The 25779-nt window shown below is 48.6% G+C and overlaps 1 protein-coding gene across 4 annotated transcripts in view; it reads left to right on the forward strand.

Moving 5' to 3' along the window:
- Positions 1–25779, forward strand: part of PALD1 (phosphatase domain containing paladin 1) — a 133386-nt gene that overhangs the window by 101844 nt on the left and 5763 nt on the right. For all 4 annotated transcript variants that reach the window (XM_038743934.1, XM_038743936.1, XM_038743935.1 and 1 more), the window contains one exon: positions 24311–24466. In XM_038743934.1, coding sequence (XP_038599862.1) covers positions 24311–24466 — 156 coding nt within the window. The remainder of the gene's footprint in view (positions 1–24310; positions 24467–25779) is intronic.

Below are 25779 nucleotides of genomic sequence, written 5' to 3' on the forward strand. Positions count from 1 at the left end.
CCCACAACCAGAGGTTGGTTGGTAGGTTGGGGCCCCATTCCTGTGTGGGAAGGACAAATCCCTGGCTCTAAGTAATGATCTCCCACATCAATCAGTCAGTTGTGATTTATTCATTCATTCATTCAATCGTATTTATTGAGCGCTGTGTGCAGAGCACTTTACTAAGCACTTGGGAAGTACAAGCTGGCAACATCTAGAGACGGTCCCTACCCAACAACGGGCTCACAGTCTAGAAGGGGCAACCAAACAAAACATATTAACAAAATAAAATAAATAGAATAGTAAATACGTACGAGTAAATTTATTGAGCGCTTATTGCGTGCAGAGCACTGTACTAAGCACTTGGGAGAGTACAGTATAATGATATAATGGACACATTCCCTGCCCATTCAGTCATATTCATGGAGCACTTACTGTGTGCAGAGCACTGTACTAAACACTTAAATACTGTGAGCCCATTGTTGGGAAGGGACCATCTCTATATGTTGCCAACTTGTACTTCCGAAACGCTTAGTACAGTGCTCCGCACACAGTAAGCACTCAATAAATATGATTGAATGAATGAATGAAATACAGCAATTCATTCAATCGTATTTATTGAGCTCTTACTGTGCAGAGCACTGTACTAAGCACTTGGGAAGTACAAGTTGGCAACATATAGAGACGGTCCCTACCCAACAACAGGCTCACAGTCTAGAAAATAGCAATAAACAGTCACATTCCCTGCCCACAACAGGCTTACATTCTAGAGTGGGGGAGGCAGACATCAATACAAATAAATGGCCCACAATGATCTTAGAGTCTAGAGGGGGAGACAGGTATTAATATAAATAAAATTATAGATATGTACATAAATGCTGTGGGGCTGCGAGGGGGGATGAATAAAGGGAGCAAGTTAGGGCTTCGCAGAAGGGAGTGGGAGAAAAAGAAAGGAGGACTTAGTGAAAGCCTGTTGGTGGAGATGGACCTTCAGTAAGGCTTTGCAAGGGGGGAAAAGTAAATGTCTGTTGGATATGCAGGGGGGAGGGCATTCCAAGCCAGAGGCAGGTCATAAGTGAGAGGTCAGCGGTGACATAGTGAGAAGGCTAACATTAGAGGAGTGAAGTGTGTGGGCTGGGTTGTAGTAGGAGAGAAACGAGGTGAGATAGGAAGGGTCAAGGGGATTGAGTGCAGACCAAGACGAGCTTACCTCCTCTGTCTCTTCCTAGAAACCCTCCAGTCCCTCCTTGCTTCCTTCCCAAAGCCACTTGGAGTCATCCGGGAGCTGGAGGAGATTGCTGAAGGAGTCTGGGGGCTGTTCCCTGTTCCCATCCAGCCCGTGAGGCTGGCTTTTCCATCCCAGGCCGGGGGCAGCGAGGGGCTGGGTGGAGGGACCCTCTCTCTCCAACCCCAAATTGCCTCACCTCCATCAGGCTCCAGAGCCCATGCCCACCGCTGGGCCTTTTGCAACCGACGGAGCCCCCCACGAATCTGGAGCGAGGTCAAGGGAGTGGACGCCAGTAGGCCCTGAGATCTCCCTCACCACCTCACTGGCCAACAGGGTGAAGGAGTGTGCCTGCCCAGCCAGGGAGAATGGGGCCGGGGTGAGCGAGATCTGAGGCGGCCTGCCCATCCCTCCTGGGCTTCGGAAGAAGGCGCCTCAGGCCTGGCCTTAAACGGGCTGCTTTTGGCTGGGTCAGTAGTTCCTCTTCAGTGTTGAGCTTCTGCTGCAGCCATGGGAATAGCTGGGCCCACCTCGGGCACTTTGGTCATTTATGGATGTGTGCACTCTCCTCTCTTCTTGCTATTACTGTCTCTTCTCCTCCCCTTTTCCTCTCCTCTCTCTCCCCTTCTACTCTTCTGTCTCTCCCCTTCTACTTCTCTCCTCTCTCATTCTGTCCCTCTCTCCCTCCTCCTCTCCTTCTGTTCTTTGGTTTGTTTCTTCTTCCATTGAGGAGTGACGGGGTTCATTCATTCCTTTAATCATACTTATTGAGCGCTTAACTATGTCCAATCAAAGACTTGCTGTAATAATAATAATGGTAATGTAATAGTAATCGCAGTATTTAAGTACTTACTCTGTGCCAAGCTTGGTACTAAGCACTGGGGAAGATACAAGATAATCAGACCCAGGAGAGGACTCAGTCCATCCACGTTTTGCCCAAGTTGGCCTCAGCCCCTGGCAAAAATATCCCCAGCTCTTGGGCTGGGGTTATATTGAGGCCCCACTCGCACCTGCAGCTCAGGGGAATGCCTGCCAGGCTGGAGGTCTAGGGAAACAGAGAGGTCATTGGTGGTGGTGGTGTGAGTTTTAGCTTCTGTTTTCAATGGTATTTATTTATTTATTTTTTTAATGGCATTTATTAAGCGCTTACTATGTGCAAAGCACTGTTATTTAGCATTTACTATGAGCCAGGCACTTTTCTGAGCACTGGGACAGATACAAGGTAATCAGGTTGGACACAGTCCACGTCCCACGTGGGGCTCACAGTCTTAATACCCATTTTACAGATGATGTAACAGAGGCACCAGGGTCACACAGCAGACAAGTGGGAGTTTAGCGGGGCTGCCCAGAGGTCCCTGCTGATGGGGGACTGGTTCTGTTCCACCTCAATCCTAAGGAAGAAATCCCAAGCTGAGTCTTCCTTAGGGTCGATGGGTTGGCCGCCTTCCTTCCTGTTACTCATTTCGAAGGTGAGGCCTCACAAACCTGGTCAACCAGATGGGTGGAAAGATGATAATACTAATCAGTCAATCAGGAGTATGTGCTGAGTGCTTGCTGTGTCCTGGGCACTGTACTAAGCACTTGGGAAGTAAACTAGGTTAGTAGGCACAATTGCTGCTGTAAAGAAGTTGACCATCTAGCCATGGGAAGTCATGAGGGGCCTCGGGGAGAAGAGTTCAGTGTGTTCTCGAAGCCAAGGGGCCTGGGTTTGGCTCAGCCTGCCAAGTGGTGGAGTTTATGGAGGTGCATACCACTGGCTCAGGAAATCACTCACATGGGGCCCCGCGAGCTCTTCGCTGCGTCTGTCAGCGACTCCACCACAAAGCTTCGGCCTGGCTATCAGCCCCATCTCTCTGCCCGGGAGTGAGATTGTTGGTGGGGTCTCCTCTCCCTGCCTGCTCACAGCACTGCCCTCTGAATTGTCACCTTCACTGTGTGACTAGAAGTCAGCAAAGCCTTTTCTGCATGGAGCCCAGTGAGGCCGACCACACATCTCCCCTTTCTCAGCAGAGAGGCTGAGGCCCTGAATGGATGCTTTTTTAAATGGTATTTAAGAGCTTACTATGCACCACGTACTGTAGTAAATGCTGGGGTAGATACAAGTTAATCAGGTTGGACACGGTCCTTGTCCCATATGGGGCTCACAGTAGAATCCCCATTACGCAGATGAGGTGACTGAGGCACAGAGAAGTTAAGTGACTAAGTTGTTAAACGTGTTTGCTTTGGACCTGCCAGAGTGAAGTGATGTCCAGTGAGGTAGTTGCTGTGGTCCAGTGAGTCCCAGCTAGAGGTGGAGGGGTAAAGTACTCTGGGGGGGTTATGTGTCTATGTGTTTGTATTATTATAGGTAATATATTATATCCATATTATATAATATGGATATATTATTATATAATAATATGGATGGATATATAATATGGATATATTATTATAATATGGATATATATAATATAATATATTATATTATAATATATTGTATGCCAAGCGCTGCGGTAGATAGAATAATAATAATAATGATGGCATTTATTAAGTGCTTACTATGTGCAAAGCACTGTTCTAAACACTGGGAAGGTTACAAGGTGATCAGGTTGTCCCACGGAGGCTCACAGTCTTAATCCCCATTTTACAGAAGGGGTACCTGAGGCCCAGGGAAGTCAAGTGACTTGCCCAAAGACACACAGCTGACAGTTGGCAGAGCCGGGATTTGAACCCATGGCCCTGACTCCAAAGCCCGGGCTCTTTCCACTGAGCCACGCTGCTTCTCATACAACCAGACCAGGCACAGTCCCAGTCCCATCCGGACCTCACAGTCCAAGGGGGTGTTAGAACCGGCATTTCATCTGCATTTTACAGATGAGGCACAGAGAAGTTACAGTGACTTGCCCCAGGTCACATGGGCAAGGGGCGGAGCTGAGATTAGAACCCAGATCCCCATGATTCCCAGGCCTGGGTCCTGGCCCCATTAGGCCATGCTGCTCTGGTCCGTCCTCCGGTGTCCCAGCACCCCCGGGTTGAGGAGCGGTGGGAGGATCTGGTCAAGCAGAAATGAGGATGACGTGGTCAGCCCTGGGCATCCAGTCCCAAGGAGAAGCGGTTCCCTTTAACAGCGCGTAGGCGGCACAGTCGTGGAAGTTTGCCCACATTGTAGCCACAGTGATAATCCCCAAGTCAGTGGCCCGAAGGCCAGAGAACCCCTTGGGGTCACGATCCCCTCAGCTGTCCTGTATTGTGGTGATCCAAAGCATATGGAGCTCGCTTTGCCCAGGGCCTCCCGAGTGTGTCGGGTGAGGGTGGATGGGGGGAAGGGAGGAGAGCGGGGGAGGGCCCTCAGGGTGCCCTTGCATCGTGGCAGGGATGGGCGTGCGGGAGAGCTTGGCCTCAGCCAGAAGGCTTGGTTCTCATTTGGGCTTTTATTTTTGGCTCTGGGTCTTTCCTTTTAATAGGAACCAAACCAGCTCTCCTAGGGGAAAACGTGCCTGAATGTGGATTGCGTGGAAGGAGAATTGCTTCCTCTAGCTGGTTTGCCATTGTTGTCTTGTTAGACACGCACAATCTATATTATATGCACGCGTGCACACACACACACAAGCTCACACAAAATAACTCTTTTTAGATGTGCACATACCTAGGTGCTCTTCATTCTCCAGCTTTCTGTTTTTTATGGTATTTAAGTGCTTACTATGTGCTGGGTACTGAACTGGGATAAATGCAAGCTAATCGAGTTGGACACAGTCCCCTGTCTCACGTGGGTCTCACAGTCTTAATCCCATTTTACAGATGAGGAAACTGAGGCCTAGGGAAGTGAAGCGACTTGCCCAGTGTCACACAGCAGACAAGCGGCAGAGTCAGGATTAGAACCCAGGTCCTTCTGACCCCCAGGCCCATGCTCTATCCACAAGTCCATGCTGCTCTTTTACATTATCTCTCTTACATTCTCTGTTTTGATCTGTCTCTCTCTTTCTCTCATTTGCATTTTCTTCTGCTAGGTGTCATTGCTCTTCCCGAATTCCTGTTCGTTCATTCATTCATTCATTCAATTGTACTTATTGAGTGCTTACTGTGTGCAGAGCACTGTACTAAGCGCTTGGGAAGTACATTAGCAACTGAACTAAGTTACCCTTAGGAGCAGAGAACAGTGGTCAAAGACAGTCTCCTCCTTCAAAGAGCCTAGGATCTAATTGAAGGTGGGGATGGGAAAAGGAGGAAGCAAATGGACATAAATGGTCAAATGTACCATAGGTGAAAGTAAGGAAAAAAACACAAATTTTCACCACAAATGTCAAAAATAAAGTAGAGATATAAAGAGTCATTCATTCAATCATATTTATTGAGCACTTACTGTGTGTGGAGCATTGTACTAAGCGCTTGGGAGAGTACATTACAACAATAAACAGACACATTCCCTGCCCGCAATGAGCTTACAGTCTAGAAAAGCTTACAGTCTATAATAATAATAATAATGTTGGCGTTTGTTAAGCACTTATTATGTGCAAAGCAGTGTTCTAAGCGCTTGGGGGGATACAAAGAGATCAGGTTGTCCCACGTGGGGCTCACAGTCTTAATCCCCATTTTACAGATGAGGTAACTGAGGCTCAGAGAAGTTAAGTGACTTGCCCAAGGTCACACAGCAGACATGTGGCAGAGCTGGGATTCGAACCCATGACCTCTGACTTCAAAGCCCATGCTCTTTCCACTAGAAAAACAGATGTACACAGGAGTGCTGAAGTAGCTGTTGTACTCTCCTAAGCGCTTAGTTCAGTGCCCTGCACATAGTAAGTGTTCAATAAATACCAATGTCTTAATAAGGAACTCCCTGAGAGCAAGGATTATGCCTGCTCTATTGTATTCTCCCAAGCACTTAGTTCAGTGCACTCAGGAGCCCTCAAGAAATACCATTGATTGATTCAGTTCAGAGAGATGGTTTCAGGATTTGACTTGGTTAAGGACCGTGGCCTGGTGAAAGGAGCACAGGACTAATTGTCAGGAGGCCCGAGTTCTAATTCCATCCACGCTGGCAGCAGCATGGCTCAGTGGAAAGAGCCCGGGCTTTGGAGTCAAAGGTCATGAGTTCAAATCCCAGCTCTTCCAATTGTCAGCTGTGTGACTTTGGGCAAGTCACTTAACTTCTCTGGGCCCCTATTACCTCATCTGTAAAATGGGGAAGAAAACTGTGAGCCCCCCGTGGGATAACCTGAACACCTCGTAACCTCCCCAGCACTTAGAACAGTGTTTTGCACATAGTAAGTGCTTAATAAATGCTATTATTATTATTATTATTATTATTATTATTATTATTATCTCCACCACTTGCCTGCTGCATGACATTGGGCAAGTGGCTTAAATTTTCTGGACCTCAGTTTCCTCATCTATGAATTAGGGATGCAATACTTGTTCCATAAACTCGTTATGGACAGGGAATGTGTCTGCTAATTCTTCTGCGTTATACTCTCCCAAGCGCTTAGTGCCATGCTCTGCACATACTAAGCGCTCAACAAATACCATTGATCGAAGGTTCTCCCTCTCCTTTGGACTGCTTAGACAGTTCTACCCTTGTCTCTGAAAAGGAAAATGCTGGCATCTTGGGCCTACCACCCATTAGGTCAGCCCTCTGTTCCCATGCTCTCAGGATCCTTTGGCCCCCCCTTTTTTTTTTGTGGGGTGGAGGGCGGCATTCCACTAAGGTTAGGGCTTCTAGAGCCTCTCCATCCCCTCCCCAACCCAGGCTGCCACCACCACCCCCCTGAGTTGCGTGGCTGGGCTTACCTCCAGCATGTTCATGAGTGTGTGTGTCTGCATGTGTGTGTGTTTTACTGCTGCACACCTGGAGTTTATTACACTTGTAAAATCAAAGCAGTTTTTAAAGGACCCAACCTATGTAACTTAAGAAAAAAAGCATTAGGGCTGAGGCTTGCTCTGTCTCCAAGCATACGGAGGTGCCATTTTAAAAAGAGTGAAGACTCTGACATTTGGAGTTTTAATTGGGTTTAGGGAGGCTGCATGTCCTGGTGGAAGAGAGCAGGGAGGGTGTTGGAGGCTTCTAGTTTTCTTGTCTCTCAGCCTGGACAATCCTCCCAGTCCCAGGGAGATCCCAATCTGCTTCTGGAGTCTGGCGGTGTGAGCAGGAGGGTTTATTAAATTCCAGCCCGTTGAGAGACCTCTCCTCCTCCCCCAAATCTCCCTCAGCCAGAAGGGCTGGCGTTTCCTCCAGTTGCTGTTCACTGAGCCCACTGTTGGGTAGGGACCGTCTCGATATGTTGCCAACTTGCACTTCCCACGATCTTAGTACAGTGCTCTGCACACAGTAAGCGCTCAATAAATACGATTGAATGAATGAATGAATGAATATGTTCTAAAGAAGCCAACTTGATAGTGACCAGGTCCCCATACTGGACTCCCAACTGGATTATTGCAATTTCCTGTAGGGCACTGAGGACACCACAAAGTGTGCTGCCCATCACCTACCCAGAGAGGGCCCAGATCTGCCCTCAAAGAGCCTTATAGTCTAAGGATAAAATCAGGAGCTCAAAGCAAACGCAGACAGATTCCGACTCACCCACCCACACGCCCCCGATGGAGTCTGTTTACAAACTACCCAGCAATCTGCAGTGGGTACTGAGCCAGGATTCCCTCCCAAAGATGATCCTTCCTCATCACAGCCCCTTCCAGAATTGTAATAACTGTGGTATTTGTTAAGCACTTAGGCACCATATGAAGTGCTGGTGTGCATATAAACAGATTAGGTTGGATACAGTCCCTATCCTACTTGGGGCTCACAGTCTTAATCCCCATTTTACAGATGAAGTAACTGAGGCACAGAGAAGCAAAGTGACTTGCCCAGGGTCACACAGCAGACAAATGGCGGAGCTGGGATTAGAACCCAGGTCTTTCTAACTCTTGGGCCCTTGCTGTATCTACTAGGCAGCACTGCTTCTCTGCTTCCAGAAATGCAGAGTTTGGGGTCCTCATTCTTTGTCAAGAGCCACAGCTTCTGGGGCTCAGACAGCCCCTGGAGTGGGGAGGAGAGGGGGCTAAGTTATGGCTGGGATTATCCTCCGATTAAGTTTAAAACGGACCCTGGTGGAGTGAGGGAAGTGGGCCAGCGTTTCAGTTCAGTGACCGTCTTCCTCCCGAGGGGGCCGGGGGGCCGGTTACGGCCTGACACCCAGGAGGCGTGAACGCCTACAGTGGTCCAGGTCGAGAGGTTGGTGAGCTGGTTCCACTCCCAGGTCCGGGTCTCACTGTTCAGAAGGAGATGTGAAACCCTGCTTGGAGGAGGGGATGGGAGGCAGATTTCTCACCAGGTTGGGCGACCCCCATTAGAGGAAGACTGTGGTGTCCTCTGGTTTGAACCCTCCTCCCTCCCTAAGTCCCCTCCTACCCTCTGGTGACCCCCAGCCCTGTCCAGAAGGATTTGGGTCAGCGCCTCGCCTCTGCCCTGAGTTTCAGCCTCGGCGAGGTCTGAACCAGGTCTACATCTGGGGCTATGGGGCCGAGCGAGGAGAAGAGGAGGAGGCCCAAAAAGAGAGAGAGAGGGAGGGTGGAAGGAGGGAGAGCGAGCGAGAGAAAATGGCAGCCTAAGTTTCCCTCTCCTTCCCTTAAGACCTGTGTTTAAACCTTCATAGGTCACAGGAGGAAGAGAAGTTGGTAGGATGGATAGACCTGATCATAAGTATGTGATTAAGGGCCCCAAACCACTTGCTAATTTAGTTAACCCACTGGGGTTCTGGACCTGAGCTAGCATGTCCGGGGTGGGGGGAAACTGTCATGTGTGTGTGTGTGCGCGCACGTGTTTGCGTACATACATGCATGTATGTGACACCACCTAACTTGTTTTCAAATACCTCAAAGGAAAGACAAAGAATTGGTAAAGTTGTTGGAGATCTTTGAATGTTAGCACCACAAGTAGATCTCATTCAGAACAGAGCTGAGAGCAAATGTGACTCTGGCCCAGATGTTGGGTATGTGAAAATATTCTCTACACCTTTAAGGGAGGCCAGCAGACGTTTATTTAAAAAAAAAAGTTACTCCACTCATCAGCTTTCCGGGCAGTGTCTTGCCCAGGACGGTTGAGTTGGTTTCCCGGCCGGACACTGCTTCCGGGCCTGGCAGCACTGCCACCTCCCGCTTCATTTGGGGTTTCTAAATTGACGGTCCAGAAAGCGGCAGCTTCCTGAAGTCCAGCGTGTTGAATGTTTACTTAAACCCTTGCCCTCTGGAGGTAGAACTCTGGGGCTCTGCAGACCAAAATCCTTGAACATACCCTAAATGCAATCTGTAATTTTCTCCTAAAAATGGCCACACTGTCTACCATCCATTGGCCACTTGGCCCAAATGAATCCCTTCCCCTCAGTGAGTACTATTTTGAGCCCTTCCTGTGAACTTTTCAAAGCCCCCAGCGGGAGCGGTGCCCACCAGCTGAGCCTGGACTTTGTAGACACCATTTTCTCCAGCTCCCGAAAGCCTCCACGCTGAGCCAGCCGTGCCAGGAATATTCCGAGGTTATATTCACATTCCGCTTGTCTACGGCTTTCCTCAAGTGGGTCCATGAGACCTGGATTCAGAAACCTTTTCTGCATTTGTTAGGTTTCTGGCAGTGTGGGTAAAGATAACATTTTCCCTTCTCCCCACCCATCTTCCCCATGCCCTATAATGTTTCACTTTAATGTCTTTGGTACCTCTCCAAGTTCCGCCGCTAAATAATGTTTTAGTAATAAGTAATGAAAAAAATACTTCCCGGAATGTTACGTGTCCTTCTTCCTATCTAGAAAATATCTAGTGTCCCTTTGGATCCCCCTCTAGACTGTAAACTCCCCATCTAGAATGCAAGCTCCTGGTAGGCAGGGAAGGTGTCTACCAAACTCTGTTGTATTGTACTCTCCTAAGCGCTTAGTAAAGTGCTCAGTAAACAGTAGAAGCAGCATGGTATAGTGGCTAGAGCATGGGACTGAGAGCCAGAACGTCATGGATTCTGATCCCAGCTCTGCCTCTTGCCTACTGTGTGGCCTTTGGCAAATCACTTCACTTCTGTGCCTGTTACCCCATTTGTAAAATGGGGATTGAGACTATGAACCCCTCATGGGACAGAGACTGTCCAACCCAATTTGCTTATATCCACCCCAGTTCCTGTCACATAGTAAGCGCTTAACAAATGCCACAAGTATTATTATTATTATTATTATTATTAGCAGTAAGAGCTGAATAAATACCATTAATTGATTCACTGAGTCCCATCCTTGGCCGATAAATCAAGACTGAGCCCAGTGACTTCTCTAGGGATTCGTGGATTTACGTGAAGCTGGGCAGACCTCTAACAAGGGAAAATGTCATGGACTAACTTCTAGAGCTGCCTTGTTGTGGAACTCAGCCCGGCAGGCTCCGGAGCCAGCCTCACAGGACCCCAGAGCTGGAAGAGATGGTAAAGCCTTGGGGCCCAGCCTCTGGGCAGTTTAGTGAATGACCAGGCCTCCCGACAGAAGAGTATCTGCTTTGGCTACAGATCTCTGGCAAATGGAGACACTGGAGGCTCCTCCTGGCAGCCCGTTCCAGGGATGCCTCAGCCTCTGGGGAGAAAAGAAAAACAATGAATGTAAGTCACTCTGGTAATAAAAGCGCCAAAATAGAAACTCAGTTTTTGAGAAGCAGCGTGGCCCACAGCACACATGACACAGGAGAAGCAGCGTGACTCAGTGGAAAGAGCCTGGGTTTGGGAGTCAGAGGTCGTGGGTTCCAATCCTACTCCACCACTTGTCAGCTGTATGACTTTGGGCAAGTCACTTCTCTGTGCCTCAGTTACCTCATCTGTAAAATGGGGATTAAGACTGTGAGCCCCATGTGGGACAACCTGATTACCTTGTATCCCCCCCCAACAGAACAGTGCTTGGCACATAGTAAGTGCTTAACAAATGCCATTATCCCTATTATTATCCCCATTATCTGTTTATGTATTTATATTAATATCTGTCTTCCCCTCTAGATTGTGAGCTCGTTGTGGGCAGGAATGTATCTGTGTTATATTGTATTCTCCCAAGCGCTTAGTACAGTACTTTGCACACAGTAAGTACTCAGTAAATATGATTGAATGAATGAATGAATGACTAGAGCACCAGCCTGGGAGTCAGAAGGACCTGGGTTCTAAGTCCAGCTCTGTTTGTCCCCTCTGTGTCCTTAGGCAGGTCACCTGAGTTATCTGTAAAATGGTGATTAATACTGTGAGGTCCACATTAGACATGGAACGTGTCCAACTTGGGTAGCTTGCATCTACATTAATGCTTAGTACAGTGTCTGGCACGTAGTAAGCGTTTAATAAGTACCATAAAAAAACAGACAAACAAAGGAGGTGTCCCACCAAAGAGTCCTCCCTTGCCTCACAGCCAGCCGCTGGCTGGATTCCTGGGTTCGTGTCTCGGGGCTGGCCCGGGGGATCATCTTATGGAGATTGCTTCTAGCAGTTGGGATAAGGATTACGGAGAGCCACAAGGCTTTGGCGCTGCATGCTTCGAGCCCTGGCCTCGACCCTGCCCCTGGGACTTGAACAGAGAGAGGAGCAGGGGAGATCGTTCCACCCTTTGGGGGCCGCCCTCCGTGGAATGTTTGCAGAAAAAAGGCCGTCAGCTGCTATGTTTTAATTGTTGGAACATTTCTCATGGGAACAGAATGCAGAGTGGGTATAATAAAGTCATGGGCAGGCAGCCAACTGAGCTCTCCCTGACCCCCTCTTTAGTTCGTAGAGGCTGTAGAGTCTCCTTTTTGGGAGATTTATTTTTTAATTGGTGCTTCCTGCCCAGAGGCAGGGGGTTGGTTAAGATGATCTCTCATGGGCCCTTTCAGCCTCAGGATCCTTGGGTCCTGGCTCTGCATAGCGTGATGAACAATGTGGAGGTTTTATGGCTCTGTAAATGCTAGGGGATGTCGGTACACTGAAAAAATCAACTGTTGCTCTCATTGAAGAGGGCAAAGGAACATAGCTATTGTGAGGCACAGGGGCCAGAGAGTGAGATTTGGTTCCAAAATTTAGGTGTAGAAGAGATGAGAGTCTCATTTCACATGCCTGGCGAATGCATATGGCCCAGCTACTCAGAGTGTCCTGGAGTTAGTTCAAAAAAAGCGAGGTGATTTGCGATCCCCTGACATCTCTGCAATTTAAATCACATCAATCAATCAATGGTATTTATTGAACACTTACTAGTTACAGAGCACTGTACCAAGTGCCTGGGAGAGTATAATGCAGCAGAGTTGATATGTTCCCTGCCCACAAGGAACTTACAGTGTAGAGGGGGAGACAGACAGTAATACATATAATCATCAGTCAGATTTAGTGAGCACTTACTGTGTGCAGGGCACTGTACTAAGCTCTTGGGAGAGTACAGCACAACAATATAAAGGGCACATTCCCTGACCACAGTGCACTAGCAGTCTAGAGGCAGAGACAGACATTAATGCAAATAAATAAATTATGGATATGTACATAATTGCTGTGGAGGTGAGTGTGGGGTGAATACCAAGGGGCTAAAGAATACAGATCCAAGTGCTTAGATGAAAGGGAACGGAGAAAGCTTTTGAGGAAAACAGCTCGTTATGGGCAGGGAACACGTCTGCTAGTTCTGTAGTACTCTCCCAAGCACTTAGTACAGTGCTCTGCACATCGTAAGCACTCAATAAATATGACTGACTGAGGAAGATCTCTCGGAGGAGATGTGATCTTAATCCCTGCATTTAACAAATCTGGGTGGATTGTTTGAGTAGAACTGGCCGGAAGCCAGGACCTGGAGTCACGCCAAGGATCCTGTCTGGCCCTCTGAGGCAGAGAAGAGATGGGAGGGAGGATGTGACTTACCCCCTCCCAGCTGGTCGGGGGGCCAGTTAAGGTTGAGGGATTTGCATGCCCTTCTGGTTTGGTCATGGAGTCTTTCTAGACCATTTGTGCTGGCAGCTTTCCAGGGCCTGTCAGAGAAGGTTCCGGTATGCAGGGCAGCGTGCGGGGTGGAGAAGCCAAGCTGGAGCCCATCGGGGCCGGAGAGCTTGCTGTTCGGCCTCGGATTCATTCCGATGACATCTCTCCGGGTATCGCATTTCTTTATTGTGATTCTTTTTTTTAAGTCAATTATGTGTCATTTAAACATGGCCAAATAACTCCAAAATGGCACCCGGTCTGGTTTTGGGACGGGGAGGGCAGGGCAGTAGTTTCTGACTGGCTGTTGGTGACATCACAACCACTGTTCCTTCCAAGGTGGCAGGCATCTGGCCCAGCTTGGGCTGTCAACTCTACTCCTGTGGTCACGTCTGGCCTCTCCAGACTCTGTATTTCCCCAGGCCTCTTGGGCTGTGAAAGTCTTTTGGGTTTCATCCTCCCGGCCTGCCATAGACATGCTCTGAAGCCCTGAAAATAGACTCTCCCCAGGGTTATTGTCTGTGCCTTCAATGGGATGACATAATGATACTAAAAATATATCCTCCTAGTACAGGAGACACACCCAGTTCCTTTCTTGGACCTCTTGGAGGGGAATTGTACAGTTTTGTTGGCTGCTGCTTGCTTTGGACAGGTGTCCTTTGCACTCTGTGGGTCCCTAGGGTCAGCCAGTGCTGGGGACAGTTAAAGGAATTAGCTGGCCTGCAATGAGGGTATGCCAGAAATGTAGCGTTGCCCTTCCAAGTGTACAGGAAGTGTTTTAATAGATCAACCAATGACACTTACTGTGCATCTATTAAGTGCTAGGCACTATACTAAGTGCCTGGGGGGAATACAACCCCCCCACAGGCAAATCCAGGCTATTTTTCACTGCTTCTCCAGCCAGCAATGAACAACTGAGGCCTCGCCTGCTCAGGGCAGTTGTTCTATGGCTTTGCGGGCATCCTCTCTTTCAGATAAGCTCGGGTGGGACCACAGTGTCCCTTTACAAGGCCAGTGGGTCTCAGAGGGCAGGTCTGTCTGAAATCTAGGCAGAAAGGATAAACCAAAGTCTTTCGAGGCCGTTAGAACTGTGATGAGAAGACCTTTCCCCGTTCCTGAGGAAATCCAGAATGGCAACCAGGCACCTCTGGATGGTGCCCCGTGAAGCAACAGCAGCTTCTGTCAGGCCCTTTTTTGGTTTGAAGTGGGAAGCATTTGGAACTGAACTTCCCATCCAAGAAGCGTTTGAACCAGAGAGGCCCTGCTTGTCCCTCCCTGTCCAGAACTAGATTTGATTTTGACAAAGTTGCATTCTGTTGATTCCGGGCAGTGTTTCTCTTTTTTTTTCCCTCAAATCCAGAAGGAGCAGGGAGGAGGAATGAGCAGAGAAAAAGTTCAACTTTAAGATGAAGGGTTTATTTTCTCCCACTTGAAGGGCACAGTGGACCAGAAGTCCAGATGGCTCCCTTTTATGGTAGGGCCAGCCTGGGGGCCGGTGGGCAGAGAGAATATGGTTGTGCTGAGGATAGACCCCAGAGGACGGAAAGGTCAGGGGGCAGTCCAGCAGAGTGCTAATATCATTTACCAAAGGAAGAAAAAAAGCAAAAAGCAACCTGCCACTAGGCACCAGGCAATCTCTCCCATGGCCATTTTCAGTCTGTATTTTTCCAGAGCATGCCCCGTGGGATCCCATTCCAACAGGTAATGTGTCCTGAGGGCCAGGGCCAAAATCATTAGAGTGCCGTAGAATGCTGTGAGCTGTCATGTAAAAATGATTGAAGGGAGGGTTGTTTTCCCAAACCGCTTAACACCCAGCCTGAAATAGATCCGGAGGGTCTGTGGCTTTGGTCGCAGGAGCTGGGGGCTTCACTTCATTTATCCATTCCTTCAGTTTTATTTCTTTTTGGTGCCCTCTCCCCTCCCCTTCCAAACCCCAAGCGCATGGTTGGGTTTTATGGTTGTGCGGCAGTGGGGTTCTTAGCCGCAGGGGTGTGAAGTCCAGGGTGACGTTGTCCTGTCACTCGGGCAACCATTCGCTCGCTCGTGCCAGATCACAAGCATCAACTGCTTGCAGGGGTGGGAGGACTCAAGGTTTAGGCTCCACCCGGGACGGCAGGCAGGGCCGGGTAAAGGAGTGCACCTCTTGGAGGCCGTGACGAGTCGGCTGGGATAATAATGATGGTATTTGTTAAGCACTTACTATGTGCCGAGCACTGTTCTAAGTGCTGGATGGCATCAGGCTGCCTGACTCCACGTGGAAGATATGTACATATCTGTAATTTCTGTACATGTTTGAAATTCATTCATTTATATTAATGTCTGTTTCCCATTCTACACTGGAAGCTCATTGTGGGTAAGGGAGTGTGTCTGTTTATTGTTATATTGTGGTCTCCCAAGCGCTTAGTACAGCACTCTGTGCACAATAAGCACTCCATAAATACTACTGAATGAGTGAGTGGAGCGGGTCTCAGTTCCTCCCCATGGCCCAGCCTAAGTCACTGCCAGGAATGCCGTGGGTCTGACTTGGCTTCCAGGTGAATGGTTGGCCTCTCAGGGACAGGGTTAGATGCCCTTGGAGCAACAAGCGCTTAGGAAGCTTCCAAGCCTTGGCTGACTCTTGTCTACTTCATCTTGGCCAAAAGAAGCTTCTTGTTTCCAGGGAACAAGCTCATAAGCATCTCCCAGAGGGTTCCACAGCTCCCAGGTGGGGCCGAAGGGACTGTGTTTTGGGGTAATAGAGTGGAAAAATGGGGAGCGGACAGAACGTGGTTCCCTGGAGACCCCCACGGGATTTAAGCAGCTTTGGATTGGGAGAGGGAGGAAAGGACCCAACACCGACTCACTCTGGCTGAGCACTAAACTTGGAAAACACATCTGAAGTCCAGCGCTCCAGGAACCCACCTGGGATGGTGAGGTGAAGAGGAAGGGGAATTGTAGGCTGAGGTCCTGGTCCCCACCTGACCTCTCTCTTTGGAGTTGGGGGAAGACGTAGAGTTTCCAGTTGGCAGGAAAGCCTTCTTTCCTCTTCTCTCTCCCGGTGACTAAGAGCACCCTACCTGCCTGAGATGGGACCTTTCCCTTTGCCCAAAACCCTCTCCTGCGCCTCCCTCGATTGAAGAATATTGTGGACAGCTGATCTGGGCTGGGCTGGTCTTCTGTGATGCCTCTTGAAGGCCAGTGCATTGGTGTCCCCTTGACCTCTAAGCCTTGATGCCAAATGCCCTCCCAACAGACCTGCAGAGATTCCAGTGGATGACTGAACAATTCCTGAGCAGACATACCTACCCAAAGCAACTGTATCACCTGTTGCAGCCTGATCTGTGATTTAGAAGCTCCTCATATGCAGTCCAGTATTTCCAGCACTCTAGGTTTGCTGGGTGGTGTCGCATTATCTTGATGAATCTTGAGCTGACATTGTTATCCTGAATTGCAACTGGAATGTGAGTGGGTCCGTTCTGTAGCAGAACCAGATGCTAGAAAGCACTACCCATAAAGTTCCTGATAATAATGAATAATTATGTTACTCGTTAAGCACTTACTACGTGCCATGCACTGTTCTAAATGCTGGGGTAGATTCAAGTTAGATTGGGCACAGTCCCTGTCACACTCTTAAGCCCCATTTTACAGATGAGGTAACTGAGTGCCAGGGAAGTGAAGTGACTTGCCCAAGGTCACAGCAGGCAAGTGGCGGAGGCAGGATTAGAACCCATGACCTTCTGACTCCCAGGACCGTGCTCTGTCCACCTAGCCATCCTGCTTCTCATGCTGCTGTCTGATCTGATTATCTTATATCTGCTCTGGTGCTCAGTGCAGCTCTTGGCACATAGTAAGGCCTAACAAATACCACAAAGCCATAGGCAGGACTTGACGATTTCTTTGTGGGGATCCAACGAAGGATGAACATCCAACGCCAAAAAGCCAAGCTGGGAGTTAGTGCGGGTGAAAGAGACTTATGTGAGCCTTCGAGGTTCCTCCTCCAAATATGCCAGACCACCACTCTCTCCACCTTCAAAGATTAAGCCCTCTTTTCCCTGGCTCTCCCTCCCTTCTGCATCACCTATGCACCTCAATCTGTGGCCTTTGAGCACTTGATATTCTCCCCACCCCAACCTCACAACACTTATGTACACATCTTTAGATTACATACTATAAATTACTTATTCATGTTAACGTCTGTTTCCCCTTCTAGACTAGAAGCTCGTTATGGGTGGGTAACTTGGCTGCTAATTCTGTTGTACTCTCCCAAGTGCTTGGTACAGTGCTCTGCATATAGTAAGTGCTCAAAAAATGTAATTGATTGATTGAAGTGTTTAGAACAACAAAGAGGTCTCTCCATCCTTTATCACTCAGAATGCTGCAGTCTCCAAATGTGTCACCTCTGGACTTGGGTCAAGCTGGGTATTTTCTCCTGAGGTCACCAGCCCTAGATGTTGCTGAAGCAGTTATAAAAGCAGATTCTCTTCGTTGTGGTTGCAGGTTGGCATGGTTAGGACTTTGTGAGAGCCCAAACTAACAGGTGATGACTTTTGATTTGGATGTTACTGCCCGGCCCTTGCTGTAGTCGTGCCCGCTTTGGACTCTTGTCCCTGCCCATCTTCGCCCCAGGGGTGGGGCTGGGTGATGAGGGATCTTCTAGACTGTGAGCCTGCTATTGGGTAGGGACCATCTCTATATGTTACCAACTTGTACTTCCCAAGCGCTTAGTACAGTGCTCTGCACACAGTAAGTGCCCAATAAATATGATTGAATGAATGAATGGTCAGCTGACCCTCATGTATGTTTGAGACAGTCTCTCTCTCTCTCTCTCTCCCTCTCCATCTCTCTTGCCTGCATCCTTCAGATGGTGTGGGCTCACTGTCTGCCACCTCTTTGCAAGGAAAGAGAAACGGCGGAGAGAGAAAGGCATTGGAAAGTTGACCAGAAAGAGGGGGCAGGGGAAGACTGTGTAATGAGATGATTGTGAAAATTATGGCCAGGGAGAGAACGTGTGGGGAGAGTAAAGAAATGTAAATAGGAAGAGAAAGTTAGGGGAAAAATATTCAGTTCAGTGAGTTTTATGCATTCATGTTCCTTTGTTTTATTGTGTTTTATGGGCACTGTTCCATGGCTCTCTAGCTCTGGGGGCAGGAGGAATTCTGGGCAACCATCTTACGGTTTGGCAGTGTGACTGCTGGGTCTGTATATTCATGTAGAAACAATGTTGGCCAGTGGGTGAGAGCAATTTGTAGAGAGCGCCGCTCTGTCCCCACTTCTCTGCCCCTTCCCCCACCCACTGAACCGTCCTGCTGGCTGGGGTGGCCACCTCCCCCCTCCCTATTGGTTTCATTTCTTTCTGGATTCTTTTTGGAGCAAACCAAATTCTCTTCCCATTGGGCACCACTAAATAGCAACAAAAATCTCTCTGTAACGAAAGTACTTTCAAGTTCCGTCCAGCGTCCTGTTCAACAGGGAAACTGAGTTGATCTCATTGCATCACTGACCTTGACGTTCCTTTTCCCCTCGATCTCCCTTCCTTTTCTCTGGCCACCTCTGGCTTTGTCCAAATTTAGTTCCCACCTCCCCTCAAGACCCCGCTTCTATGCAGTCACCTTACACCCAGAAAGCCTAGCTTTCCCCATCTGTAAACAGAGCCATTTCCCATTGGTATGCCAGCCAGAAAGTAGCTGGGTGGGAATATTGTTTAGTAGTTGCCAATCCAGATCCTCTAGGAATGGGTCTCAGGATGCCGGTCAGGAAGGGGATAGGACCCACACCCAACCCCACCCACCTGCTCACGCTTCATCCTCAGCCAGGACCCTCTCTGATTTTGAGGGACCTGCCCAAACAAGAGGGAAGTGTGCCCAGTTCAAGCCAGAGCTAATGAAAGCTGGTCCTGCCAAGCCGGAAAGCAGTCCGTTTATTTTTATGTGCAACAGAGGCGGGCCCTGCCCTCCCCAACTCTTCCAACTGGGCAGAGTTTGGAGGAAACTGAGGCCACCTTAGGAAACACTTCATCATCCTCAATCGCAAATGGCACAGGAGCGGGTAGCCTGGAATATCTTTAAAAGACACACTCCAAATTTAAAGGCAAATGGCAGTGTGGCAAAATGGTGCCTAAAGCTACTACTACTAATAATAATGTTGGTATTTTTAGGTGCTTACTATGTGCCAAACACTGTTCTAAGTGCTAGGGTAGATACAAGGCAATTAGATTGTCCCACATGGCTCACCATAGATTCTCTACCCCTCCCGGATTCTAGTGGGTGAAGAATCTGACCTAAGCATTAATTAATTAATTAATTAATTAATTCAATCGTATTTATTGAGCGCTTACTGTGTACAGAGCACTGTACTAAGTGCTTGGGAAGTACAAGTTGGCAACATGTAGAGACAGTCCCTACCCAGAGTCATGCCTCTGACATCACTGCACTGTCCTAAGGCCTTCAGAAGCCCAAGAGAAGCACATAACCTCTTCCCCACACCCCGCCCACCACCTTTTTTTAAAAAAATGGTATTTGTTAAGCGCTTACTATGTGCCCAGCACCCTACCAAGCGCCAGGGTAGATACAAGCTAATCAGTTTGGACAGTCACATTAAGGCTCACAGTCTTAATCCCCATTTTACAGATGAGGGAACTGAGGTACAGCGATGTTAAGCGACTTGCCCAAGGTCACATAGCAGACAAGTAGAACCAGGATTCGAATCCAGGTCCTCTGACTCCCAGGCCTGTGCTCTTTCCAAAAGGCCACACTGCTTCCCTGCCCCCAAGGAGCTTCCACTCCACCTGGGAAGATGGACACAGATGAACCGCCCAAGGAACAACAATAATAATAATAATAATGATGGCATTTGTTAAGTGCTTACTATGTGAGCCCACTGTTGGGTAGGGACTGTCTCTATATGTTGCCAGCTTGTACTTCCCAAGCGCTTAGTACAGTGCTCTGCATACAGTAAGCGCTCAATAAATACGATTGATTGATTGCAAAGCACTGTTCTAAGCACTGGGGAGGATACAAGATGATCAGGTTGTCCCACGTGGGGCTCGCAATCTTAGTCCCCGTTTTCCAGATGAGGTAACTGAGGCCCAGAGAAGTTAAGTGACTTGCCCAAAGTCACACAGCTGACAACTGGCGGAGCGAGGATTTGAACCCATGAACCTCTGACTCCAAAGCCCGGGCTCTTTCCACTGAGCCATGCTGCTTCTCTATCTTGGGGAAGAGGACTGAGGGGAACTGTCCCCACTGTTTTCATTAAAGCCATTCGATTTTTTTCACTCTCCAGATCCGTAGGCCTTGGCTCACGTGCATGACATTAGAAGCATCACTCGTGAGACCCAGTGAGGGTGAACAGATTGGCTCCTAGATATGTTTATTGGTGTTTAGGGGTGAGATTCTGCAGATAGATTGGGTCACCTCAGAAATGTTACTGGAAATCACCCTTTTCGTTGGCTCTAAAGCACTCAATCAGCTCACTCCTTCTTACCTTACCTCACCTCACAGCCCAGCCCACACACTTGGTTCTTCTAGCGCCAGCTTGCTTGCAAGTGCCGTCATCTCACTATCTCACTGCCAACCCCTTTCTCACGTCATCAGTAGCATCAGCTTTGAACCCTAAATTCCAGTTAGAGGTGATTGTCCCGATGAGGCGGTTTTTAATTTGGGCCAGTTTAGTGCCCTATGAGGATGCATTAATTTAGAGTTGGGTTCTGTTTGCTGTGTGAACTAGAGCAAGTCATTTAATCTCTCTGGGCTTCAGTTTTTTCCACCAAATAAAGACCCACCAGTTGATATTTTACCTACCTTGCCAAGGTGGGATATACCAGCATTTAACATTCACAAAGGGCTTTTCAAATGTTCTGAGTAATAATAATAATAATAATAGTGATAGCATTTATTAACCGCTTACTATGTGTAAAGCATTATTCCTCGTATTTGACTTTTGAGTAAGGAGGTATGGTTGTCCCCATTTCTGAGCAGGGGAAACGGTGGCTCAGAGAGGATGTTTCTTTTTTCTTGTCCCTCAGAGAGTCAGGATTCATGCTGGGCTCTAAACCTCAGAGTCCCTGAAGCTTTACTACATTGTTATACCAGCTGCTGAGATGTTGCTGGAATAATCTGATTGCAACAGTTGTTGAATTGACATGATTTGAGTTAGCACAATGGTTTGTGGATCTACAGCTAGCGTGTTGAAGGAGAATCTGTCAATGGTATTTATTGAGCACTTACTGTGTGCAGAGCACTGTTCTAAGCATTTGGGAGAATACAGAGAAGCAGTGTGGCTCAGTGGGAAAAGCACGGGCTTGGGAGTCAGAGGTCATGGGTTCAAATCCCCGCTCTGCTAATTGTCAGCTGTGTGATTTTTGGGCAAGTCACTTAACTTCTGTACCTCAGTTACCTCATCTGTAAAATGGGGATTAAGACTGTGAGCCCCGCGTGGGACAACCTGATCACCTTGTGTCCTCCCCAGCGCTTTCAACAGTGCTTTGCACATAGCAAGCACTTAACAAATGCCATTATTATTATTATTACAATGCAATGGAGTTGGTAGATCTAAACCATATCCTTAATATGGTTTCAATGTAGAGGAATGCCTGATCTTTAATTTTTTTTCACATTCAGTCATAGTTGGCAGCCTCTCACCTCACCACCCCTCTCCTCCCCCATCCCGTTTTGGCAGAATGCTCCTCACTTCTCCAGGTCTGTGTCAGCTGGTCTGTAGAGGCCAGGGGGTCAGAAGACTCTTGGAGTCTCTGCTGTCTTGCTGCTACCCACTGCAGGCAGCTTGGTGGGGGACAGTCGTCAGGTCTCACTGCAGCAAGAAGTCAGGAGCAGAGAGGAAAGGACAGGCAACTTCCAGAAGGAAACTTGAGAAAGTTAAAGTGAGGAGCCAACGACATTGAGGATGACGGTTCAGACCGAGGGAGTAGGGCCGATGCATCTTTGCGGCCTCGGAATCAAGTCCTCGGGATGCAGCAGGCCTCCATTCTCTTTCACCTGTCAGAGCAGGGAAGAAACAGAATCTGCCCCCAGACCCACATGGTGTGCCGGAGGGTTTCCAGCTGGGGCCCAGCTGTTGGTGAGGCAAAGCTTGCCCTCCTCCCTCTCCCCTCTCAGCGTCTTAGGCGGAGCTCTGTTTTCTTTCCCAATGAGATGTCCCATGGCCTGCCTAAGAGATTCAGAGCCGGCGCCAAGTTTTCTCCCTTGTCAGCTGGTCAGAAGTAGCGGCTGTCCCTGAGAGAGGTGAAACCAAAGTTCAGTGAAAAAAGCTAGCGATCTGCACATCTTAATAATTGTGGTATTTGTTGAACACTTACCCCATGCCAGGCACTGTACTAAGTGCTGGGATGGATACAAACAAATCGGGTTGGACACAGTCCTTGTCCCTCTTGGGGCTCACAGTCTCAAATCTCCATTTTACAGATGAGGTAACTGAGGCACAGAGAAGTGAACTGACTTCCCAAAGTCACATCTTCTGGTGGCCGTCGGGTTTGAGCTTCATTTTCAAGCCATTAAGAGGGGGATTGGCCTGGGTGCCTTCCACCACCCATTCTGTGATGCTGCAGGAAGCTGATGATGATGGTATTTAAGTGCTTACTATGTGTCAAGCACTGTTCTAAGCCTTGTGGGGGATATAAGGTAATCAGGTTGTTGCATGTGGGGCTCACAGTCTTACTCCCCATTTTACAGATGAGGGAACTGAGGCCCAGATCATTTAAGTGACCTTTCCAGAGTTACAGAGATGGTAAGTGGTGGAGCCAGGATTAGAGCCCCTGACCTCTGACTCCCAAGCCCATGCTCTATCCACTGAGCCACACTGCTACTCCCATGGGGCACCCTCCCACACCCCAACTCGGTGAAATTGGATGTGCCTCCAAGGCACCCCACAATGGGCAGATACCTAAGCTTCATGGCTTTCTAGGAAAGCACATCTTGCAAAACTCAGATGTCACTTGATTTAGATTTTTCTACTGTCCAAATAGAACGGTGTTCAGTTCTCTGGCAGTCAGGGGAGAAGGGGTGGAGCACTGAGGCCAAGACCCTCAGTGAGGGAGGACTCACACTGTAACTGTCACCCATCCTTCCTCTGCACAAGGCGGGGAAGAATATGAAACCAAATAGGCTGGCGGCCCCAGCCCGGAGTCTTGCAATCCCCAGCGCGGTTCCGGCTCTCGTGGAATGAAAGCGTGGACTATTGCAGGCTGGAAGGAATTTGGTTGTCTGAAGATATGGATTGGGGTGATCATGGTATTGGGATTTCAGTTCTGCATTTCAGGTGGGTGGCAGGTTCTAAGTGCCCACTGTGCTCGACTCTCCCTCCAATGACCCACCGCTCCTTGATTTTGGAATCTGGGAACTTGACTTCCTCAAACCATGTCTCTCCCCTCCATCCAGGCCTTCCTAAAAGCCTCTTCCTCCAGAAGGTCTGAGATTTATCCCGCCCCACTGCCTGTTCGTCGTGTTACCTAATCAGCCACCTCGGCCATCCTGATTTTATTGTTTGGCAATAATTATTATTTTTTAATTATTTGCCTGTGCCTTAGTATGCACATCTCTTCACTCACTTCTAACTCTGCTCTGTATTGTATTTAGAATCTTGCTGAAGATTGTGAGCTCTTCAGAAATCCAAGGACTCCATCACCCATTCCCCTTGTATGTCCCCTGAGTGCTTAGTACAGTTCTAGGCACACAGTTGCCTCTCATTAAATACCGCTGACCCTGATATTGATATTTTTGAATGAGAAGATTGTGGTAGTTGTTCAGCTCTTCCTAAGCGCCAAACATAGAGAAGCAATGTAGCCTAGTGGATAAAGCATGGGCCTGAGAGTAAGAAGGACCTGGGTTCTAATCCCAGTTCTGCCACTTGGCTGCTGTGTGACCTTTGGCAAATCACATACATCCTCTGTGCCTCAGTTACCTCACCTGTAAAATGGGGATTAAGACTGTGAGCCCCATGGGGGCAAGGGACTGTGTCCAATATGATTGGCTTGTATTCACCCCCGTGGTTAGTACAATGCTTGGCACATAGTAAGCACTTAACAAATACCACAAAAAAGCATTAAGTGTGAAGCATTACAGTACAGTCAGATTGGGCACAATATCTGTTCCACGTGGGGCTCCAATCCAAAGTGGAGGGAGAACAGGTATTTAATCTCCATTTTCCAAGAGGGGCCCAGAGAAGTTTAATGTCTTGCCCAAGGTCACATTCTTCCCCCCACCCTTTATCATTTTTTTCTTTTCTAGGGGAAGGCGGCCAAGGAAGAGCAGGAAGTGAGGACGCTGCAGTTGAGGAGTCTGCAGTATCTGGAGCGCTATATCTACCTGATCCTCTTCAACGCCTACCTGCACCTGGAGAAGAAGGGGTCTTGGCAGAGACCATTCAGCGTCTGGATGCGGGAGGTGAGATGCAGAGGCCGGTGGGGAGTTCAGCCTTGCTAGAGGGGAGGGTGGTGAGCATAATACAGTGCTCTGCACTCAGTAAGTGCTCACTAAATATGACCAACTGACTGGAAATGGTTTGGGGTGTTTGTGGTGTCCCCAGTCTTAGGGTTGCTGTGCGATGGATAATAATAATAATAATGATGACATTTGTTAAGCGCTTACTATGTGCCAAGCCCTGTTCTAAGCGCTGGGGGGATACAAGGTAATCAGGTGGTCCCACATGGGGCTCCCAGTCTTAATCCCCATTTTACAGATGAGATAACTGAGGCACAGAGAAGTTGTGACTTGCCCAAAGTCACACAGCTGACAAATGGTGGAGCCGGGATTAGAACCCCTGGCCTCTGACTCCCAAGCCCGGCTTCTTTCCTCTGAGCCACGCTGCTTCTCCAGCAGTGATTGGGGTGCCCCTGAGGAAGTGAGGTGCAGGTGTCCCCTCCTTTCATTTCCCTGTTGCCAGAGTCATGCCTGTCAGTAGCTGGTAATGGGTGGGAGAAGGGGTGTGTCTGTGTGTGTCCGTCCGTCCATCCTCTGAGGGGTGGAGACAAGGAGATGGCCTAGGACAAGGGGTTGGTGGAGGTCATGGTGACTATAAAACTGCTGTTCCTGCCAGCCTCCTTCTCCCCAACTGAACAGTGGCAGCCAGGAAAACCAGCCGCAAGAGAGGTTTCCGCCCCTGGTGCAGGGAGGGACCAGCATATAGCTCACAGCGGACTCAGTGCCAGCCTCCTCTTCTGCCAACCCTCAGAACTCCCAGTTCACTCGATTTTGGTATTTGTTAAGCGTTTACTATATGTCAAGCACTGTACTAAACTCTAGGGTAGATAGAAGATAATCAGGTCCCACTTGGGGCTCACAGCCTAAGGAGGAGGGGGAGCAGATATTGAATCCCCATTTTGCAGATGAGGGAGCTGAGGAACAGAGAGGTTAAGTAACATGCCCAAGGTCACACAGCAGGTCTGTTGGGTTTCAAGCTCCTGCCAAGAGCTGAACTGTCCTGAGTCGGGGGTGGGAGCCCTGGAATTGTCTCTTTCTGCCACCTTCCAGTGAGGAGCTGCCTGTAACAATAGTCATAACTGTGGCATTTGGTAAGTGCTTACTATGTAACAAGCACTGTATTAAGCCTTGGGGTAGATACAAGAAAATCAGATCAGACACAGTCTCTGTCCCACATCGGGCTCACAGTCTAAGTAGGTGGGAGAGCAAGTATTGAATCCCCATTTTACAGATAATAATAATAATAATAATAATAATAACAATAATAATGGCATTTA

Source organism: Tachyglossus aculeatus, chromosome 3, assembly GCF_015852505.1.
Source record: "Tachyglossus aculeatus isolate mTacAcu1 chromosome 3, mTacAcu1.pri, whole genome shotgun sequence".
Lineage (NCBI taxonomy): Eukaryota > Metazoa > Chordata > Mammalia > Monotremata > Tachyglossidae > Tachyglossus > Tachyglossus aculeatus.